Genomic DNA, 12,695 nt, shown 5'->3' with positions numbered 1-12,695 from the left:
AAACGTGAATATCAATCCTTTTAATATATTGATATAGTGATGTTGCTAGAATATGTTCAGATTTCTTTAATACAGGTGTTAGGTTCACTAGAGAGGTCAAAGAACATAAGTGAAAGTGGTATTGTGTGTGTTCTGCAAATATCCCCCATTTTTACAGACCTTGGTCTTAACTTTTTGATATAAAACTTTGTCAAATCAAGTTATTCACTAATCCCCACATTAGTCAAACCTTCATGTGGAAGGGTCTTTTGTTCCCTTTCATTGTCCACCAGTGCTTGGGCTTTAGGAAGTTTGAACTTACTAAGAGTATTTTCAGTGATTAGCAAAGAACATTAGTAAGGTAAGAGCTGTTGATCTCCCCATAGTTAAATCTGCCTAATCTCAGTGTTGAATAGGGCGTTGTGCTCCTTCAGTTTGTTTGCTGAGACTTTGATGTCTAATTTTATGATAAAAAATATTCATGCAACAAAAAGAAATGGGTCTAGTTTCTACACTTCAGGACTTAAATAGCAATGGTGACTTGTGCCTACTATGTAGGGTGCAATTACTGACTATTTTTTATGTATCGTAATGTATATGAAGGAGACACTGATCAATTGCACTGTGCTAGCCATGAAAAACTCACCCATCAAGCTGTCAACACTGTGGTACTTGCAGTTAACAAACTTGGAGATTGCAGTCACATTTTTTTTTTATTGTACATTACTAATAATAATCCTTTTATAATTCTGTGTGAAGTAACATTTATTATTTGTATTTGACAGATATATTAACCATTCATGTGCACCAAACTGTGTGGCTGAGGTTGTGGCTTTCGAGAAAGGACACAAGATTATCATCAGTTCCAATCGGAGAATTCAGAAAGGAGAAGAGGTACAGTTTATAATGCCAGTTATTTTCATCACACTTATTTAGTGGAATCTATGCCCCCTAGGACCTCCAGAAACCTGTTCCACCCATTGGTTACCTTACTGAATTAGGCACAACTACAACACATATTGGGCTGTTTGAGGGCTAGAGGCAATTCATGTAATTAAAAGCAGTAGTCAAGGATTATACTTGGACCAAACTGTGTTGGTTTATATTAAATCATTGTTGTGTGAAGCGCTTACCCACATTCAGGTATTACATTGGCTTAACCTGCCTCAGTTGGTTGAAGAGAAGACTACCCTGTTGATTGCATGGTCTATATGGAAACAGTGTTTATTTTGTGTGTGAGGGTCAGAGACTTTGCTCCGATTATCTCAAGGTGAACTTGTGGCTGTAGGAGGGATAAGTCCACATTGCTTTTACTTGCCGTACATAAAAACCTAAAAGTTGGCAATCTTTAGGGACTGAATAATCTAAAAAGAAATCAGTGTTAGGATTTCTCATTGATCATTAAAGGAATACCACTGGAATGGACCTTTGGTCTCCACCCAGGAGCAGTAAACACCAGACCACAAGGAATGCAGTGGATCCAAAAGTTGTAGGGATATGGGGTCCAACCAGAAGCGATGGAGATGAAACTCAGGGCAGTACTCCAGGTACTAATGTAGTGGGTTTATAGTGTCCACTGAGAAGCAGAGGAGACTGAACCTAAGGAGTGCCCCAGTTACAATAGTGGTGGGCTATACAGTCTGTCCAGAAGCTGTGTGCTGCCAGAGAGATGAGAAGAAGGGATGATAAATGGAAACCCTGCAGGAACACAAAATCTGAAAAGGAGATGGGCAAAACCCTAGTGCAGAGAGCAAATAGCTTAGCCAACACCTGAAAAAAGGGAAAAGCAACCAACCCAAAACAAGACAATTTCAGCAGGAAGAATTATTTAAAAGGTATAAAAACGTTCACTTTGTGCTGAAACATCTCTAAATAATTTGTATTGACATTATCTTCCAGGATAATAGCAATGGTGTGCACCTAACCTTTAGAACTGCATCAGTAATTGTTACAGCTTCAGAGGAATTGCTTTCTGATGGATACCTCTAAAAGCAGATTCCTCACTTATAGAATACCCCCCATTTGCCAGGCTGGATGTAGAGCATTCTTCAGCTGTGCTCCTGTGTGCCACAATGTGGTGTTGTGTGGCTCCATACTGACTGTGAACTGAGTGTTGCCACGTGCAAGTGCCACCACTGTGCACTGACATAATTCCCTTAATTTCTGCACCTTCCGATGCATCAGGTCTGGAGCTATGCTCCCATCATTGTCAATCTTTGTTATTTTCAAAGTGGTTTTCAGTGTTCTAGAGAGCATGCACCCCTCCCCTCCCACCCACCCCCCCCCCCCCACCCCCAAGCTACAGGCTTTATGCCTTGCTGAGACTTCCACAAGCAGATGTTGGTTGGAGTCCCTCACAAGGTACCTTTAATGCCTGTGCTACTTTCACGACTCCAAATTGTGTGACCAATGCACCCGAAGGCGATCGGAGTCCAAGAGTCAAAGTTGTGTATCACTGAGATTCAGACGTAAGTGTAGATATCACACAGACCCCCTTACTGGACCAAGTCACAGGCCCAGTCTGAGGCCATTTCTGTGACAGTTAAACTTTCCTCTCAAAATCTGAGAATGAGTTGAATTTAAGAGTGTCAAGATATAAGCCATTCTCCTTCAAGGTCACTGGCCAGAGAACAGGTACCTCTTTTAGCACTATTGCACCCTGTGTTCCCTGGACTGTCTCAGTCCCAGCAGCAGATTGACGCCTTTATGAGACCATCCTGCAAATCTTTAATGTGCTTTGAACTCCTTGCATTGCGCTTTTGAGCCCCATAGTCCAGTTGGTTTACCTCCCAGATACAGTCTGCCACCTTGGTTCACAAAGCAAGGGGCTTTACCAATGGCAGTATAAGCTTCCACGTCGGTCCCACAGTCCAAGCAGATATCCACTGACATGGTGACTTTGGTGGATTAATCGGTGCCAATCGATGACCTGGTGCCGATGCCCATGACATGCCCACAACCATTGTCTGCCCGAGCTCATCTGATGTGATACTGTGGAATAGCTAACATGTACTACCAGTTTTCATGCTACCCAATTGTAACCCCATCCATCTTCTGCAACACCTCCATCAGTAGAGGCTCCATTCTCTCTTTGCCTCTGACTCTGATCCCTGTACCAGAACAGGGACCTCCTGAGTGTACTGTTGATAACTGGACAGGGGACTTCTTGCGTCCCCTTATTATACAATTGATGCTTCACAAAATGCCAATTGACTTGCCACTTCCCTGAAACAGAAATTATCTTGCCGGACAGAACACTATCTTAGTAAAAGTTCATCATTGCCTCATTATTGGTGATGTTGGTTTGGAGAGCAACTGAGGTGACAGTTGCAGTCCATTGAAACTAAGCTAAATGCTGTAATTGAGATTCTCCAGCATGGGCCATTGCATTAAAGTCCTTGCTTCCATTCACTAATGACTTTGTGGATGCCTTGATGGTTTCTTGGTCAAAATCATGTTCTTGTTTGCCCGTTTGTGGGTGAGTAAGGCTAGCCGCATTCAGTTGCAGACCATCTCTGGGCAAGGATGGAACTCTCAACGTTATTGGGATTCACCATAAATGAGCTTAAGTCCCAGCTGATTTACTCAGAAACTTTGATTCATCAAGGTGATCTAGGATACGGGGAGGTACAATTATTTTCTTCTGCAGTAAGTCTGGGACATTTGGACCATGTGTCCAGCACTAGGCTGCTCTCCCTTTCCCACCAGGTCACAGTGGTCAAGGATACATCGCTGCTAGGCAGGTAGGGGGATAGACATCTAGGGGTGGCAAGGATCAAAGACTCTGGTTTCCAGCCGTGAATCTGCAGCGTCTCATGCCACGAACAGATGTAAACTGGGTAAGTGGCATTTACCATATATATATATATATATATATATATGTTCGATGGCATGTGTAGCTGCAGATACACATGCTGTGCATATCCCGCCATCTAGTGTTGGGCTCGGAGTGTTACAAGTTGTTTTTCTTCGAAGAAGTCTTTTCGAGTCACAAGATCGTTTGACTCCTCCCATTTCGGCTCCATTGCGCATGGGCGTCGACTCCATCTTAGATTGTTTTCTTTCCGCCATCGGGTTCGGACGTGTTCCTCTACACTCCGTGTTTCGGTTCGGAAAATTAGTTAGATATCGGAAAAATTCAACGGTATTGTTTGCGTTCGGTATCGGGTTAGTTAACACAGATCGACACCGAATTTTGAAGAGCTCCGGTGGCCCTTCGGGGTTTCGGTTCCCCGGCGGGGCCTGGTCGGCCGACCACGTGCGTTGACAAGACTAATAAAACGGACCCCATTCCGCTTCTGCCCCAAATGCCACAACAAGTATCCTTACACAGATCAACATTTGGTCTGTAACTTGTGTTTGTCTCCCGAACACAAAAAGGATACCTGTGAGGCCTGTCGAGCGTTTTGATCGAGGAAAACGCTGAGGGACCGGAGAGCGAGAAAACTTCAAATGGTGTCGGCGCCGTCAGGACACCAAGACTTGGAGGAAGAAGAAACCTTCTCCATTGCTGACTCGGACGAGGCCGAAACAGAACAGACGCCGAAAACCGTGAGTAAAACCGCCCCAGCCAAAACTCACGGTAAATTCATCAGAGCCCAGGGGACGCCACCGCCGGCAGGCCATGGCTTAACCCAAAAAATCGGTGACCGTCAATCGGCACCGAAAAAGGGCAAATGTGTCGAAGTCATCCGACTCCGGTCGAGATACCGGCACGAAAAGACTCGACCCCGAGACACCGCGTCAGAACAATCTCGACATCGAGATACCGGCACCGAGACGACTCGGCACCGAGTGATCAGAACACCGAAACACAAAAAAGTGGCTTCGGAGCCAAAAAAGATGGTGGAAAAGGTTTTGATCCCAAAACATCCGGCTTCGGAGCCGAAAACAAGTTCCTACACTGAGGAGCAATGGCTTTCCACACAAATGCAAAGCCATAAATTCGGACAGGAACTAGAGGCAGGGGAGCCAGATTATACACAGAGAAGGCTCCATATCCAAAAGGAGACAGGGAAGATAAGAACTCTTCCCTCCTATAAGGATGAAAAGGAAACTGGCTTTCCAAGAGAAGGATAAACCACCACAAGCAAAGGTGGCAAAACAAGTAACTCCGCCACCATCCCCTCAATGCTCACCGCAATCATCACCAATCGCTAGCCCACCGATGGTGCAGTCTCCAACACACACAAGCATGAGCCAAGATGACCCAGATGCATGGGATGTTTATGATGCGCCTGTATCAGATAACAGTCCCGACTGTTATCCAGCGAGACCGTCACCACCTGAGGACAGCACTGCCTACACACAGGTGGTGTCAAGAGCAGCTGCGTTTCATAATGTCACCCTGCACGCAGAACCTATAGAGGATGACTTTCTCTTTAATACACTGTCGTCCACACATAGCCAGTACCAGAGTCTCCCTATGTTACCAGGAATGCTCAAACACTCCAAACAAGTCTTTCAGGAGCCTGTGAAGGGCAGGGCCATTACTCCAAGGGTGGAGAAAAAGTACAAACCACCACCAACAGACCCTGTGTACATCACGCAGCAATTAACACCAGACTCAGTGGTAGTAGGGGCAGCTCGCAAAAGGGCGAACTCACACACCTCAGGAGATGCCCCACCTCCAGACAAAGAAAGTCGCAAGTTCGACGCAGCAGGGAAAAGGGTTGCGGCACAGGCAGCCAACCAATGGCGCATTGCCAACTCACAGGCATTGCTGGCGAGATATGATAGGGCTCATTGGGACGAAATGCAACATTTCCTAGAACACCTGCCCAAAGAGTTCCAAAAGAGAGCACAACAAGTGGTGGAGGAAGGACAGACTATCTCGAACAATCAGATACGTTCAGCAATGGATGCAGCTGACACAGCTGCTAGGACTGTAAATACAGCAGTGACCATACGGAGGCACGCATGGCTACGCACCTCAGGATTCAAGCCGGAAATACAACAAGCGGTCCTGAATATGCCCTTTAACGGACAGCAGTTGTTTGGGCCGGAGGTGGACACTGCTATTGAAAAACTTAAAAAGGACACAGATACGGCCAAAGCCATGGGCGCACTCTACTCCCCACAGAGCAGAGGCACATTTCGGAAATCACATTTTCGAGGGGGGTTTCGGGGACAGAGCACAGAACCCTCACAAACAAGACCCACTTATCAAAGTCGATATCAGCGGGGAAGTTTTCGGGGACAATACAGAGGAGGACAGTTCCCAAAGAGTAGAGGGAAATTCCAGAGTCTCAAAACTCCACAAGATAAACAGTGACTTCAACGTCACAAATCCCCAACACATATCACCAGTGGGGGGGAGACTAACCAATTTCTACGACAACTGAGAAGAAATAACCACAGACATGTGGGTCCTAGCCATTATCCAGCATGGTTATTGCATAGAATTTCTACAATTCCCTCCAAATGTCCCACCGAAAACACACAACATGTCCAAACAACACATGGATCTCTTACAACTGGAGGTCCAAGCGTTGTTGCAAAAAGATGCAATAGAGCTAGTACCAATTCATCAGAAAGGAACAGGAGTTTACTCCCTGTACTTTCTCATACCCAAAAAAGACAAAACTCTAAGACCTATACTAGATCTCAGAACATTAAACATATACATCAAATCAGAATACTTTCACATGGTGACACTGCAAGACATGATCCCATTGCTCAAACAACAAGACTACATGACAACACTAGGCCTCAAGGATGCGTATTTCCATATACCTATACATCCTTCCCACAGAAAGTACTTAAGGTTTGTAATCCAAGGGGTACATTACCAGTTCAAAGTGTTGCCATTCGGGATAACAACAGCGCCAAGAGTTTTTACAAAATGCCTGGCAGTAGTGGCAGTTCCTATCAGAAGGCAGCAAATACATGTGTTCCCGTACCTAGACGATTGGTTAATCAAAACCAATACGCAAGAACGGTGTTCACAACACACAAAGTACGTCATAGAAACCCTTCACAAGCTAGGTTTCTCACTCAACTACAACAAATCACACCTACAGCTGTGTCAAATACAACAATACTTAGGAGCAACAATCAACACAACAAAAGGGATTGCCACTCCAAGTCCACAAAGGGTGCAGGCATTTCAAAACGTAATACAAGCCATGCACCCAAAACAAAAGTTGCAGGTAAAATTAGTAATGAAACTACTAGGCATGATGTCCTCATGCATAGCCATTGTCCCAAACGCAATATTGCACATGTGGCCCTTACAACAGTGCCTAGCATCACAATGGTCACAAGCACAGGGTCAACTTCAAGATCTAGTGTTGATAGACCGCCAAACATACACCTCACTTCAATGGTGGAACACTATAAATTTAAACAGAGGGTGGCCTTTTCAAGACCCAGTGCCTCAATACGTAATCACAACGGATGCCTCCATGATAGGGTGGGGAGCACACCTCAACCAACACAGCATCCAAGGACAATGGGACACTCAGCAGAGACAGCTTCACATAAATCACTTACAACTACTAGCAGTATTTCTAGCGCTGAAAGCATTTCAACCTATAATAACCCACAAACACATTCTTGTCAAAACAGACAACATGACAACAATGTATTATCTGAACAAACAGGGAGGAACACACTCGACACAGTTGTGTCTCTTGGCACAGAAAATATGGCATTGGGCTATTCACAACCACATTCGCCTAATAGCGCAGTTCATACCTGGAATTCAAAACCAGTTAGCAGACAATCTCTCTCGGGATCACCAACAGATCCACGAATGGGAAATTCATCCCCAAATACTAAAAACTTACTTCCAAAGGTGGGGAACTCTGCAAATAGACCTATTTGCAACATAAGGAAACGCAAAATGCCAAAACTTCGCATCCAGGTACCCACAGGCTCTCTCTCAGGGCAATGCGTTATGGATGAGTTGGTCAGGGATATTTGCATACGCTTTTCCCCCATCTCCCACTCCTTCCATATCTAGTAAACAAATTGAGTCAAAACAAACTCAAACTCATACTAATTGCACCAACTTGGGCACGACAACCTTGGTACACAACACTACTAGACCTCTCAGTAGTGCCCCATATCAAACTACCAAACAGACCAGATCTGTTAACTCAACACAAACAGCAGATCAGACACCCAAATCCAGCATAGCTGAATCTAGCAATTTGTCTCCTGAAGTCTTAGAATTCGGACATCTAGACCTTACCCGGGAATGTATGGAGGTCATAAAACAAGCTAGAAAACCAACCACAAGACACTGCTATGCAAACAAGTGGAAAAGATTTGTTTATTACTGCTATAATAATCAAATTCAACCATTACACGCATCTGCTAAAGACATCGTAAGTTACCTACTACACTTACAAAAGTCAAAGTTTGCTTTTTCATCCATTAAAATACATCTCACCGCAATTTCAGCTTATCTGCAAATTACGCACTCAACTTCATTATTCAGGATCCCAGTCATAAAAGCATTTATGGAGGGTCTGAAAAGAATTATCCCACCAAGAACACCACCAGTTCCTTCGTGGAATCTCAACATTGTCTTAACACGGCTTATGGGTCCACCTTTTGAACCCATGCACTCATGTGAGATACAGTACTTAACATGGAAAGTAGCATTTCTGATAGCTATCACATCTCTCAGAAGAGTAAGTGAAATACAAGCATTTACTATACAAGAACCCTTTATTCAGATACACAAACATAAAGTAGTTCTACGAACAAATCCTAAATTCTTACCTAAGGTCATATCACCGTTCCACTCAAATCAAACAATGGAACTCCCAGTATTCTTTCCAGAACCAGATTCTGTAGCCGAGAGAGCATTACATACATTAGACATTAAAAGGGCACTAATGTACTACATAGATAGAACAAAACAAATTCGCAAAACAAAACAATTGTTTGTTGCATTCCAAAAACCTCATACAGGGAATCTAATAACTAAACAAGGCATTGCCAGATGGATAGTTAAATGTATTCAAACCTGTTAATAAAAGCAAAAAGAGATCTGCCTATTACACCAAAGGCACACTCTACTAGGAAGAAAGGTGCTACCATGGCCTTTCTAGGAAACATACCAATGACTGAAATCTGTAAGGCAGCCCCATGGTCTACGCCTCATACATTTACCAAGCATTACTGCGTGGATGTGTTAACAACACACCAAGCCACAGTAGGGCAAGCAGTATTACGGACTTTATTTCAAACAACTTCAACTCCTACAGGCTAAACCACCGCTTTTGGGGGAGATAACTGCTTACTAGTCTATGCGCAGCATGTGTATCTGCAGCTACACATGCCATCGAACGGAAAATGTCACTTACCCAGTGTACATCTGTTCGTGGCATGAGATGCTGCAGATTCACATGCGCCCTCCCCGGGAGCCTGTAGCCGTTTTAAGTGGAGAAAAAATTAGACTTGTACATTTGTAAATATATCACTTTTAAACACATTATGTACATACATATTTACTCCATTGCATGGGCACTATTACTATATACACAACTCCTACCTCACCCTCTGCGGGGAAAACAAGCTAAGATGGAGTCGACGCCCATGCGCAATGGAGCCATAAGGGGTGGAGTCCCTCGATCTCGTGTCTCGAAAGACTTCTTCGAAGAAAAACAACTTGTAACACTCCGAGCCCAACACTAGATGGCGGGATGTGCACAGCATGTGAATCTGCAGCGTCTCATGCCACGAACAGATGTACACTGGGTAAGTTACATTTTCTCTCTATATATATATATATATATATATTGGTTTTCAATCAATCTTCGCTCATTGCGTCCACAAAGGATTACCATCACTGCAGAGTCTTGCACAGTTATTTTGTAATAATACTGTGGGATAACGCTAATAAAATAACCGCACAAGGTTTTGCTGTGTTTGTAGTCCTTTGTGGACGTGAGGATTGATCAAGAATTGTTATATCCCTGTAGGGAAGGCTGTCATGGTGAGGCTCAGGAAGGTTGTTCTTGCTAGAATCCCTCCTGCCCATGTATGGACTCTCAGCAGGGTCCTCACATGGCTCAAGGACCCACACTTTGAACCACTACACTCCTGTAAATACAGTTGGTGTCATGGAGGGTTGCTTTTATAATCATAGAAATCTCATTCAGTTTTATTGGCAAGCCTCAAGCCCTTAAAATGCAGAAACGTTCAATTCAAGTCCATAAGGACAAGGGTGGTCCTCAGGGCCAAACTCAAATTACTGCCCAAGGTTGTCATACCTTTCCCCATCAATGAGACCATTGAGCTGCTCGTTTTCTTCTAGCAACCTGACATGGTATCAGTAGAGGCCTGATTACACACACTAGGCATTAAAAGGGCACTAATGTACTAAATACAGGGCCCAACATTTCTTTGTAAAACAAACCAGTTGTTTACCAATCACTACTGTGTGGCTCTTCTAACCTGTCAACAAGCAATGGTGGACTAAACTGTGTTAAGGACTTTGCTCCAAACATCTGTACCGTCTGGCCATTAGTTATCTCTTTGGGGGAAACATTATTATAATCTCCGTGTATCAATAGCCACACATGCTTCAAACTGAAAATTGTAACTAACGTGTAAGCATCTCTTAATACCATGTAGTTCTGTATATTCACCAGTACTCACACTCCTCCATTGAAGCTGGTGATGGTAATATATTTCTCTCTTTTTCATCTCCTATATATCACAATGCACAGTACACTTCTCTTTGACACCACACTAAAATCTATGCTACTCATTCACTGGACAGAAAACAATCTGAGGTCCTGTGTCCTCATGCTATGTGATATATGGGGGGGTAGTCTTGTTATTAAACATTTGCTCAGCTTACACATCTTTACATCATCGTGAATAATAGAGTGAAGCACTATATCAACCATAACCCATTCACACAGTCCAGACTAGTGGTTTAAGTAGAGTTATGTTATAACCCTCCTATTGTCTTTTACGATCCGATGGTGGCCTCCTTGGGGGCACATCTTTACCCCAGCCATTTCCCTATCCGGCCCCCAATACCCTATACCACCCTCTGTATTCAACTCAGGGGGTCCAGATCTTGTTGAATTTCTTCAGGCAACCACAGCTTTTATAAGTCACCTCTTTGGCCCTTTGGCACCAGTTTAGATCCCTATTCCTGTCTGTGACAGTCGGTGGGTGTGCTGCCCCCCAAGTCCTTGCAATATTCCTCTTGGCCACCAACGTGAGCCAGATCTTTCGAGATTTGGGCCACCTCTCCTCCCCTGTTGTGTAGCAGGAGGCATCTGTCCTCCAAATGTCCTCCTCCTGCCAGTAGGTCTGAATTACTGGACACTACCAGAGTATACAGAAGGAAAATGCCACCACCCCACACCCCCAGCACACAGAGCGGTGTCGCTGCGCCCCAGGCAGTGTAAGAGTGTTCGAGCCATGTAGGCTCAATGAAATATTCGAAGCTGTATTCATTGGAAACAAGCTCAAATTGCTGTTTCTCTGTGGCTGTGTACTGAGTCTACCCAGTCTTTATCCTCTATCAGCCCAATGTCCCACACCCAAGTCCTCCGCACACTACCCAGGGGATCAGAAGAGTTATTTTTCAGCTTCCTATACATCAGGGAAATTGCGTTCTCTGGCATGGGATCCATATGGAGATGGTTCTCCAATGGAGATGACTTTGGTAGGCGGTCCCCTTCAGGTATGTGACAGCGTATCGCATATCTCAACTGCAGATATTTAAAATGTTCAGTGACACTCATTTCAAAGTCCTTTTTCAGGTCGTCGAAGGAGACCATGGCCCCCTCTTGAGATTTACATTCTTTGAGTAAACACAAGTTGCAACATCCAAGACCAACACTAGATAGCAAATGTATACAAAAAATTGTGAATCTACAGCACTACCTGTTAAGGACATATGCTTACAGGGTAAGTAACCTTTTTCTTCTGGATGGATCTGAAAGTGCTTATCTAAAATATGTACAAATGCCACATACAATACAAGTATTAATTATTTAATACAGAGGATCACTAAAGTGCACATCACACTGATGACACCTTCGTTAGCAGTGGAAATTAACAAGAGTTTAATCTGAATGTAAAGTTATTAAAAAGGAGTCTTTTTTTTTTTTGCAGCTGCCATAGGCCCAATGTGTTTTACAATCTAATTTACCTAAATTTTTTTATTAAAAATTATTTAACACGAATCTCAAAAGCTATCTTGAAAGCCAGATGTCACAAATTTTACAGGCCAAAGGTGCTGGAAACAAGCACCTGCAATGTCATGTTCGAATGTTCAGTTTTCTCTAGTGTTACAAGAAAGGTGCCTTTTCATGTATACCATCTACCACTAATTTCCCAAAGGTTTTCATTAGGATTCAAAGGTTGAACCTTAATTTTTTCATTGCCGTTTTATTTTAACATTGTCTCTGATGAATGCTTCTAACTGCAGATTCTTCATATTTATAGTATTCCCCAGGTATTCAACTGGTTTCGGAAACTTTTCAGCAATATTCCTGCGGGCTGCTAGGGGCGCCATACACTTCTATGCTGGCTCTGTACCACCTCCCAGAAATGACAGAGTTCAGCCACATGTAAACGCCACACTTGGGCACTGACTTGAGTTCCTTTCATTCCACGCCTTCCAGTGCTGATTACAAGCTCTGATCCCAATTTCCCTTGCCTTCCGACAACTCCTAAAACAAGAGCATCCACTGTGCGAGGGAACGATGTCCTCTCCTAAAACTTCAGGTTTG

The 12,695-nt window shown here is 43.8% G+C and overlaps 1 protein-coding gene across 11 annotated transcripts in view; it reads left to right on the top strand.

The window, feature by feature from the left end:
* Nucleotides 1-12,695, top strand: part of KMT2C (lysine methyltransferase 2C) — a 1,516,687-nt gene that overhangs the window by 1,478,213 nt on the left and 25,779 nt on the right. For all 11 annotated transcript variants that reach the window (XM_069211124.1, XM_069211114.1, XM_069211120.1 and 8 more), the window contains one exon: nucleotides 765-873. In XM_069211124.1, the coding sequence (XP_069067225.1) occupies nucleotides 765-873 (109 nt within the window). The remainder of the gene's footprint in view (nucleotides 1-764; nucleotides 874-12,695) is intronic.

This window comes from Pleurodeles waltl, chromosome 10 (genome assembly GCF_031143425.1).
Source record: "Pleurodeles waltl isolate 20211129_DDA chromosome 10, aPleWal1.hap1.20221129, whole genome shotgun sequence".
In the NCBI taxonomy this organism is placed as follows: domain Eukaryota; kingdom Metazoa; phylum Chordata; class Amphibia; order Caudata; family Salamandridae; genus Pleurodeles; species Pleurodeles waltl.
The sequence above is the reverse complement of the archived record's forward strand: the minus strand, read 5'-3'. Positions and strand labels throughout refer to the sequence as shown.